The 10167-nt window shown below is 32.3% G+C and overlaps 1 protein-coding gene and 2 long non-coding RNA genes across 9 annotated transcripts; all 3 read left to right on the top strand.

Moving 5' to 3' along the window:
- Nucleotides 1-1635: 1635 nt before the first annotated feature.
- Nucleotides 1636-2180, top strand: LOC131594667 (uncharacterized). 2 transcript variants are annotated; one of them, XR_009281444.1, is made up of 3 exons: nucleotides 1636-1774; nucleotides 1844-1964; nucleotides 2124-2180. It is a non-coding gene; the product is annotated as an uncharacterized LOC131594667 (long non-coding RNA). The 2 variants fall into 2 exon arrangements; XR_009281443.1 differs by having other exon boundaries at nucleotides 2143-2172.
- A 353-nt stretch (nucleotides 2181-2533) lies between these two features.
- On the top strand, nucleotides 2534-4720 carry LOC131594666 (uncharacterized). 5 transcript variants are annotated; one of them, XR_009281439.1, is made up of 7 exons: nucleotides 2541-2829; nucleotides 2922-3050; nucleotides 3344-3658; nucleotides 3731-3990; nucleotides 4067-4192; nucleotides 4278-4312; nucleotides 4633-4720. It is a non-coding gene; the product is annotated as an uncharacterized LOC131594666 (long non-coding RNA). The 5 variants fall into 5 exon arrangements; XR_009281441.1 differs by having other exon boundaries at nucleotides 2550-2829; nucleotides 3344-3425; XR_009281440.1 differs by having other exon boundaries at nucleotides 2551-2829; nucleotides 3344-3438.
- A 70-nt stretch (nucleotides 4721-4790) lies between these two features.
- On the top strand, nucleotides 4791-7782 carry LOC131594664 (SH2 domain-containing protein A-like). 2 transcript variants are annotated; one of them, XM_058866849.1, is made up of 7 exons: nucleotides 4791-4890; nucleotides 4991-5116; nucleotides 5302-5366; nucleotides 5756-5953; nucleotides 6777-7049; nucleotides 7322-7393; nucleotides 7502-7782. In XM_058866849.1, exons 3-7 carry the CDS (start codon nucleotides 5305-5307, stop codon nucleotides 7527-7529), a joined length of 633 nt encoding a protein of 210 aa, XP_058722832.1. In that variant the 5' UTR covers nucleotides 4791-4890; nucleotides 4991-5116; nucleotides 5302-5304; the 3' UTR covers nucleotides 7530-7782. The 2 variants fall into 2 exon arrangements, with proteins under 2 accessions (XP_058722832.1, XP_058722833.1); XM_058866850.1 differs by having other exon boundaries at nucleotides 5302-5387.
- The last annotated feature ends 2385 nt before the right edge of the window (nucleotides 7783-10167 follow it).

Genomic DNA, 10167 nt, shown 5'->3' with positions numbered 1-10167 from the left:
TGAGTATCTCAAGTGGTGTGTAAGACATGTTATGTGTATCATGTATACAAAAGGGTGAGTATAAACAAAGATATCAATGTAAATAAACTTAAGTATAAGAGGTATTATGAATAAAAGGGATGACATACCTCAAGATCATTTCATGTATGTATGAATATGACGTGATGATGGATGGATAAATATCTCATGCATGTAGGGTTAGTTCAATAATGTGTATGTGTGTGTGTGTGTGTGTGTGTGTGTGTGTGTGTGTATATATATATATATATATATATATATATATATATATATATATATATATATATATATATATATATATATATATATATATATATATATATATATATATATATATATATATGTATCAAATTATCAACACGATAAATCCAAACAATTTCTAATAACTATAAATATTTACAAATATCACTAATAACTATAAATATTTATAAATATTTTATTGATTAAAATTAAAAAAAAAATATATTATGGTGATGGTTATCAATGAAAATAGTGAGTTTCAATGATAAAATTCACATTAATTATTAAAATTTATAAATAGCATTATCATTGTTTCCTTAAACCACAATAATAAATGAGTAGTTTTGGTGATAAAGTTCACAGGAGCGCATTACAAATTTTAAAAAAATGAAAAATTTTTATTTAAATCTTTCTAGTTTCTACAATAACATTTTTGTGACATGCATTTATTGGTGTGATTGACAACATGCAATTGGTGAAAGAAAACATGCTAGACAATAAGTGAATAATAAAAACTATTGATATAAATATGTCTTTTCGGGTTATTACGGACGGTTATTTTTGGTTAATGGATTGATGTAATATTTAAGTCCAAAAATATTTAAACTTATTTTAATATAATTTAATCCATACTAATTTAATGCAGATTCCATAATCAATACTATTAATTATCAATGATTATTTTTAGTGGCAACTAATCAAATATTAAATTGTCAATATAAATATAAAACCTATATCAATAAATATAGTAACATTGAAAAATGATAATTAACATTTAAATTCTCCATCAATTTTATATAACAGTCTCTCTTCATCAACTTTGCATTAAAGACTCATCTACATCAATCTGAAAAATGAAAAAAAAAATGCAATTATGTCAATCGATAATGTTCAATTCAATTGTCTAAAAATTAATTTCGGATGACAATACTTAAAATCTAATTAAAATTTCATTGCTGTGGATATTCTACATCAATCTTATAATCTATCATATAAGAAAAGTCTACCATTTGGGACTTTCTTAGACTATCCACATCAGCAACTCTTCTATGGTTGATCCACATCAGCATCCTCAAAACAGCCTCAATGGTTCTTCAATTTCCACTCTCTTCATCGTAACTGTCCTTCAACCATTCTCTTCCAAATTCCCAAAACGGTTCTCAAATCATTTTCCTCATAACTGCCCTTCAACCATCCTCTTCCAAATTCTCAAACCGTTTACAATCCACAATCCATTGCGTTTCTGTTTTTTATGACAGATTCTTCGCTCTCCTATTTTTCTCTTTCTCACTATCAATCCTGATTCTCGATCCTGATATTTTGCTTCCTTCCATTGCTTGCGCTCCCGCTGCTTCCTCCAAAGGCGTCGAGGTTTTTTTTACTTTTTTCTTCTTCTTTGATTTCATCTTCCTGTATGGTGTCTGCGGCTGCGTCGATCCTGGCCGGAAGGATGATGCTCGCGGTGATTGGTTTCGCTTTCTCACGACCCTTCAGAGTTGTCGGGTTTAATTAAACGGTGAGTGGTTATGTGAACAATGGGGTTGTGATTCAAATCTTACTGATGTACGTTTTTTATTTTCAATAGGTTCTCGATGTCAATACAGAAGCTTGATCTGCAGACAAATCACGATACATAACGTATCCAACCCAAAACGCGAAAGAGATTTGAAGAAAATACCGGTCTGTTATGGGAGCACAAAATCGAGGTACGCTGTTTATCTCTTCTTCTTATCACTCGAATTGTTGTGTTAATGGTGGAATCGATGAGATAGGTGTGTATCGGTTTCGATTGTTCAAACAGTGGTTCTGGACTTATATTTTGATCTATTTACTGAGCTATGGTTTATTTTTCTTATTGATAATAGATTTAATTAAAAATCATAGTGAAAATATCAACCACAAAATTCAATAAGATTCAAACACAATAAAGCAGAGCAACAATAATTCGAGTGAATTTTACAGGTACTTATTTATGTTTTCTGTTATTCCCTTTCTCCTTCTGAAGTATGTTTGATTCTGATTTTTGCTTAACTTTTCCTTGATTGTTGAAGGGAAGGGTTCAAAATAACTTTTCCTTGATGGTTGGTTGTGATTGGTAATTGAACAGATGGAATCGGATCTCGGCAAGCTCTTCATTGGAGGAATATCGTGAGACACGGATGAGGAAAGTCTCAAGGAGTACTTCGCGACATATGGGGAGTTCATTAAGGTTTTGATCATGCGGGATCATGCAACGGGACGTGTATTTGTATAGATCTATATATTTACCATCAGCATTTTGTTCATATTGTGTGTTTAGTCTGGTAAGTCTAAAATAGCATTGCAGAATCAATTTAAACCCCAATCTATTTACTCGAAATTAATTTTTTCATTTTTTTGTTTACTTGGGTTTTGTTTCGCTGCAGTAATACCTGAAGAATAGGCTAAAGCATTTTGTGGCTGAAAAGGCAGAAGGGAGAAACCCATATCCACACAATTTCCATGTCACTATGTCTATTGAACAATGTATCAAGGAATATGAAGGTTTAAGCGACGGGTAACACCTTCGGGATGTTTCTGTGTCTTTGGCTGGTAGGCATTAATTTCTTTGTTTTTTATTTTTGAATTTGGTGGTTTATTGTGTTGATATATTTGTTGATTCTAATAGTTTTTCTGTAATTTAGGCGGAGTCATGCACAAACGTGCCTCTGGTGCAAAGCGTGTCAATGTAGGAATATCTTTGATGGATATTCAGACTCAGTATTCACACCCTTCAATCATTCAATGTTGGAGCTGATTTAGTAAATCAACCGGTAATTCATACTTTTAGCATGCAAATTTCTGATTAATGGCTTTTTCTTATTAATGTTGGGGCTGAAATAATACTTTTGGTATACATCTTTCTGAGTTAACAATTGGAATAGTCAATTCATAGAAGATTTAATTTGAACATTAGTTTGCATTATTTCCTTTTCATCATTTTTAATATTGAGATGGTTGTAGATAACTTGAAGAGAATGATACATTTGTTAATGACAAACTGTGTTATTGTCAATAAAAAAGGCTTATTTAACTAATGTCTCGCTGTTGGAATGGTGTTTTTAAGGAATAATGGATTTCAAGGGTGGTGCAATAAAATGTTTGAGATCTAAGCCTCACCATGACAAGTGGTTGAAAGCTACTGAAAAGTATGAGCTCAAGGTTCATAATCTGTTTGATCATTCGGCAATACATAGCTATATGAGCTCATTTTAATCCAACTGTCCTCAATCTCATCCACAAGCTGGCAACGCTCAAAGGCACCGAGGCGGCCTACGGCACTGCCAGTGGGATGTCCGCCATTGCATGAGGACACACACATACAACAACTGAGCTCATATTTTACTAAAATGAGCTCATATAGTGAGGCAATGCTTATAAAGTTTGTATCTTTGGTTAATTTTGTAAGTTGGGTTAGTTCAATTTTTTGATATTTTTTGTTTCTGTTTTTCAGGGTTTGTTTCTGGAGAGCCTAACCTTATCAGTAAGGACCCTAGAGTCTTTTGTCCAAGCTTGGAGAATAATATAGCTCCAACCTATGAATTGGTTCGTACATTCTTTCACTCTCACAAGGATACTATTGCTTGTGAATTTCATAATCCATCTTTCTTTGGAGACAACAATGTGCCAGAAAATATCAGATTGCTCATTGAGAATGGAGTAGCCGACGCAAACATTGCCAGAATTCTTTGAATCAGGAACCGGACATTGCAGGTGCGTGACATGGTGAGTTTTTTGGAGGAATTAAAGGGTTTTGGGTTTAACCCTTTGAAAACAACTTTTGGTGTAGCTTTCATTGGGAAAACATCAGTAACCAAAACCAGGTGGAAGCAGAAAGTTGATGCCTTTAACAAGTGGGGTTGGTCTGATGAAGATGTCACTGAAGCATTTAAAAAGCAACCTTATCTATCACATCGTAAGTCTTACCCATTTCATTTCTTGATCGTTATAGTTTATAATTTATTATATTGGCGGTTATAATTTTGATTTCGATTTTGTAGAGTGCTGGTAAATCCTAATTGGACATCGAGTTTTGGTAAGTCTGATGTAATATCTATATATTTTGACATTTTTAGATATTACATGAAGCAACATGTTATGTTATGGATTTGAACATAATAAACCCGTCTGTTCTATATAATTATCTTTAAAAAATGACTTTATGGAGGAAGTGGTTCATTCCTCATCCTCATATTTCAAACTTGCATTATGAGCCTAAATGACAATTTTCCAGACCAATGCAAGGATCAATCTCAAGCAGATTTCGAAAGCATAGTATATTCATAAAGAAATCCAAACAACATCTGAGTTATTCAATATATACTAAATAACTTGAATTTCTACCTGTATGACTAGGGAGGGCTTGAGGAAACGGTTTCTTTCTATGGAATGTGCACTTTTTCGCTATCGTTTTCGTTTTCTAACTACTGAAGCTCAGATAGAATATGACTTTATTACATGTATTTTGCACTTCAAGTAAGGTACTAATTTATCATGTGTCTTGCCTATGAGTGTACAGAGGGAAATCATGGACGACAAAGTGTATTTGGGTGCTGGATTTGGTGGTGCCTCAGTTCTGCAAGCATTTTTTCATTCTGTTGGCATCCTGCTCAGGTTGTTTTCTACTATGGCCAAATTTTGGTTATTTTTTGAGATTATGCAGATTAATTGGTTCTTTGCAGTATTTTGATTTTGTTTATGCTTTGAATTTCAGATGGCGATTCATTTCGATTTGGGTTTCTCCAATTAAGTTAAAGGTTCTAATGATAACCAATGTCAGCGTCTTCTCTGTGCTTTTATTCCTTGCGTTGACTCTCAGGCGGAATCATTGGAGTTTAAGGTTTAGCTTCTGTTTAATTTTCATTCAAGTTGTGTTCTGTGTTGCAACTCTAGAAGGATTTGGGTTTTTAGTAATAATGATTGATATTAACTATTTACCAAACTAATTCTTTTCACTCTGTATTGAATTGTTTATAATCATGATTGTTATTTGTTGATGATGTTGTTGTCGTTGATGATTGGTAGGAAATGGCGACTCCAGTTGAGCCTCCAAACAGGATAAGAGCGGAAGGGGAGCATTATTATTCCATGTATAGCTTTGATTTGTGAATGTGGGTATGATTATGGGTAGGGAAGCATTATTATTCCTGTTCATAGGAGTAGTTTTAAGGAAGTTTATCTTTTGCATCAAACAGCCAATGGCAGGAGATTTGCTGCCCTTTCTGAATTTATAAATTATGCATCAAATCATGACTTAGAAGTGAATATCGAAAACAAGTATTTGCAGTGACCTCTTATAACTTTGGTATGATCCTTCTCTAATAGTCCTTTAGCTTGGATTTCAATTTAGGTGAGAACTTTGATGATTGTTTACAATTTGGCCTCAAGTTAATATGTGCATCACTGTCTGGACATTGAATGTGATGATTGACTTATGTTGGTTTAATGTGTGTATGTAAACTATGTGTTTATTGTACAGGTTGTTGGCTATACCGAAGAAAGCATCTGCTATAACACTAGCACTTTCGAATAGCGTTTCTGTTTGGGTTGAGTATTGGCTTTTTACATCTGTGTTTAACGGGATACCGACTTTGCGTCAAAGTAGCCAGAGAAGAAGTGGATTGATGGGGGTGTTCCTCTGGATGCAGTGTGATCCAAACTTTCTAGACTTGCAAAGGTGAGAATTTTGTAAAGTTACCATTGATTTCCATGCTTTGATTTTGTAATGTTGAATTAGATACAAGGTATGAATAAGAAAATGTAGTGTGACGAACCGTTTTAAAAATGTATTGTGAATGAACCCTCCTAAAGTAAAAACAACTATGCAGTAAGTTTTATGCATAATACAAACTAAGATGTGGTAGGTTTATGATGATACCTCTTTTATAACTTTTCTGGCCTGGAATGAAGTTTATCTTTCTAATATGTCTAATGGAATCAATATCTTTATTCTTATACATTGATCAAATTAAAAACGGATGTACTAATCAGAAAAATATTCAAAAGATTTGAATGATGAATGCCGCAATGATTATCGATGTGAATGCCAGGATATATTTAATGAATGCTTAGTATAATGATGGATTATCGGTTAAAGCTATTCTGCAGAATGCCCTTGGTTTTTTTTATATTTGGTTACGATTACAGAATGTTAGTAATGTCAATTATTCTGAACTGAATATGCACTGAGCTGAAGTTGCGGTTTGTATCGATGGTTGTGGCTTTTGATATCATATGTTTTGGATGCAGGGCTGATTGTAATGGCTTTTTTCTGTCAATGCAGGTGCAGGGAGACATTTCAATTTATGGTTTAAACAAAGTAGTTCATCAATCAATAGTTTATTGATAATTTTTCAAGCTTTTTATGATTCAACAGAAATAATATTTTGAAATCCATAGACCCATTTATAACCATTCTAAATATTTTGAAATAATATTTAGTTATATATTATATCTTTAGAAGATTTAACATAAGAGAACTTTGAGAAGTTGTGGTGCAGGTTGTACCCTGTAGTGTGTGTAATATCCCGGGACTGGGTAAACCCTATATGGAATTCCTTTTCACCTAAATGGATTGAAGGGTTCATCACCAAAGAGGATGCAGAAGCTTCACTTCAAGGTCCAGCAGGATTTCAAGAACCTGGTACTTTTATATTGCGGGGTCCAACCTCAAGAAGCTGGCCTCACCCAGATGTTGGTAGCCTAACTATTACTTATGTTAGCAGTGACTACAAACTTTGCCACAGACTACTTTCAATGGATCATATTTATAGGTAAGGTTTTCATCTTTTTTATTGAATCCATTGGTTGGATTTTCCTTAGTCATGAGTATATCATTCTCGGGTGGAGTTGATGATCTGTCCACGAGACTTATGTCTTCTTTCATGTATCATGTATCATGCATTTCTGATATGTCATAGATGGAGAGTGTATAAATATAAATAAATGATGCCTTTAGAGATTGAACTCTAGACCAACAATTTATACGTTAGACCAAACTGTTTTTCCTTAACTAAAATATTAATCATATTTGTTGTTTCCATAGCTCCGATAAAACTGGCGTGAAACCATTGCAAGATATGCTACTGGCAGACCCTGAGCTGACTCGGTTGGGAAGGTAATTTGCAAAGCAAATTTATTGTTGTTTCTTATATGCATTAAACTAAATGCGTAACCTTTCATTACTATTAATTGTTTTTTCCATCATTGGCAATTAATTCTTCAGGGTAATGAGAAGGTATCAAGCACGCTGATGTTAAGGCAGATTGTCATTAAATATCCAGTCAAAGTTGTTTTTCAAGGTTCTATTGCCATTATTGACTCAAAAAGGAAGATATATGTAAAAAAATACTTTAGTAGTTATAGAACATAAAATGTTAGCATATAAAGTTGAAATATTGATATTAATATTTTTATAACTTTACCCATTTTAACCAAAATTTAGTCTTTTACTAATACTTTGTATTTTTCTCAATCACAATGCGCGAAAACGACGGGTACCCGTGCGAACGCACGGGTAAGACACTAGTATTCACAATTATGAAAACCAAAATGTTAAAAAAAAAATAGGGAGACGGTGATTTGAATTCATTGTGATTTAACAAAGTTATAAATGACCTCTCCTAGAATTAACTTTTAAATTTTGTTTTTTTAAAAAGTAAGTCCCTTATTAAAGTAATTATGGGCAATTCAAAATATCAGAAAACAAAAACATGTATGATGTAAGTATCTACTCACCTAAATCATCAACAATCAGATTTGCATAAACTTAAATAGCATTGTCAATTCCACATAATAAGCTGTTGATTTATGGAAATTTCATTGAAACTTTAAGACCAAAAAATAGATCCACACCCTGCACACAATAAAACAGTAAATAAATTGAATTTTTAGTAAAAATTAAAATAAATTACATTATGCTGGATTAATATATTATAATCATTACATTTACTCTAAACAAAATAAAAATTATTAACTCAAATTTGATAATAGTTTCCATGTAAAAACTCATTATTATTAAGATAAAAAATAACATTAAAATTAATTGGCCCTTCTCATTACCATTCTTTTTCCAGGAGTGAGTGGTAAACTCATCTAGAAACAAATCACTCCAACACTATAATCAAAACTCAAGAAACTAAAATGATGTTTATTAGACACGACAATTTCACCTAATTATTACAAATACACATGAATCATTTTCATGGCTTTAATAAAAGTTATTTAGATTTTATTATTATCAAAACAAATCATTCTATAATCACTTAGTTTCCAAATAAATATATGATTTCAATACACAAATTTTTCCACAGCTCACTGGTTTACCACAATTACGGGGCCCTTGTTCTATACTCATGCTCTTTCATTCATGCATTCTATGAACTGGCAGCATAATAGAAATTGGAGTAAAATAGTATCTAAAATGTACCTTACATCCAACATTTGAGCCATACATGTCATATTTTATTGTTTAAGCTGGCATAACACGAAAGTGGCCATTGAAAAAGCAGTTGTACCGTTGTAAAATAGGTTTGCAACCCTCTATAAAGCAAGTCTAGTATGGCTAGCTGTAAAAAGAGGCAATTTTCATTTAAGGTTGACTTGACCCTAGACAGATGGTTTCCCAAAATGCAGGAACCTGTCAATTCCAAAGGCTAGGCCATAGCAAGAAGGAAGAAAATACAGACATAAAGCTAGTCTACAATTACAAATGTCAGGAAGTAAGGTACGAAAAACATGAGGAAGTGAAATCGAAAAAATATACTTTGATGATCAAATGTATCCATGAGAAAGTGGAATTTCTTGATGCTCATTTAGTTGAAGTAACTTAACATTTTAACCTGTTTTCCTTATACCTAAATGTAGAGTTGTTTTTGAAAGTAGTTTTGAACCTACCACATAAAAATCTATTTCACAAGTCAATGAAGACAAAACCACACAACATAATTTTATAAACATTACAGTGTAAAGGAAGTAGTAATGAAAGGATGTGGTTAAAAAAAGAAGGTATATTATATTTAAAATGTTCAATTTATTAAGAAGAAATTAGTATATAAATACCATAGGATTTTAAAAACTTGTGATGCATACCATAGGAGTCATCCATAAGAATGGTATTTAAAGATAATTTTTATGTATACCATACTGGTTTAATGACTTCTTATTCATCAAATATTTTCATTAACCACTTCTTTAAAAATGGTATTCACATGTTGCCGAAAAGAATAGTTCATATGACTTGGATTTTTTAAAGAAAAATGTAGTCTCCTTGAGGTCATACCAATCAGTTAAATACAATCCAAAAAGAAAATATTTGATGAATTTTTTCCTTAATATTTGGTAAAGAAAAATGCAATAACATGGCCTGAAATTTTGTCCTATCGAAAATACCAGTCGGTAACATTGAAGTTACAACAATATATGAGTGAGTTGCATTTTTCTGTTTGTTTTAAGTTAAGGCAGTGAAGTGTAATAAAAAAAATTAAGGCAGTGAAGTAGGGAGTTGAAACAGACAATGCATTGTTGAAATAGGTCACAACAATATATAATTTATTGGTGGTAAATATGGTCTGCATGTTTTATGGTCTGTTAAATGTGTTTGTTCATGTCAGCAACACAAATTAAGGAGCATAGACACGTACATATATTGTAAAAATTAGAAAATCATAGAAGTTGCAAGCTTGATTACAAAAGTGTTAATGATGAGTAAATTAGTTCAAGTAAAAAACCAGTCAATATGCTTCATCGACAAAAAGAATTCCCCCTTCTGCTTGTTGGATCTGTATAAAGCATGACTATCAAATTGAGATTCAAATTATAGAAAAAGATTTTCAAAGCCAATAACATACCTTCCAACTGGTTTTCAGACCAGTATGAACAACAAACTCGCCA

The sequence above is a fragment of the Vicia villosa genome, linkage group LG4 (assembly GCF_029867415.1).
Source record: "Vicia villosa cultivar HV-30 ecotype Madison, WI linkage group LG4, Vvil1.0, whole genome shotgun sequence".
Classification (NCBI taxonomy): Eukaryota; Viridiplantae; Streptophyta; class Magnoliopsida; order Fabales; family Fabaceae; genus Vicia; species Vicia villosa.
The sequence above is the reverse complement of the archived record's forward strand: the minus strand, read 5'-3'. Positions and strand labels throughout refer to the sequence as shown.

What these genes read in the sequence shown, in the direction of transcription:
- LOC131594664 (XM_058866849.1), top strand. Translation starts at nt 5,305, where the DNA reads ATGGCGACTCCAGTTGAGCCTCCAAACAGGATAAGAGCGGAAGGGGAG. An exon ending in GGGGAGCATTATTATTCCAT is followed by an intron (nt 5,367 to 5,755) that starts GTATAGCTTTGA and finishes TTTATTGTACAG; the next exon opens with GTTGTTGGCTATACCGAAGA. An exon ending in TCAATGGATCATATTTATAG is followed by an intron (nt 7,050 to 7,321) that starts GTAAGGTTTTCA and finishes TTGTTTCCATAG; the next exon opens with CTCCGATAAAACTGGCGTGA.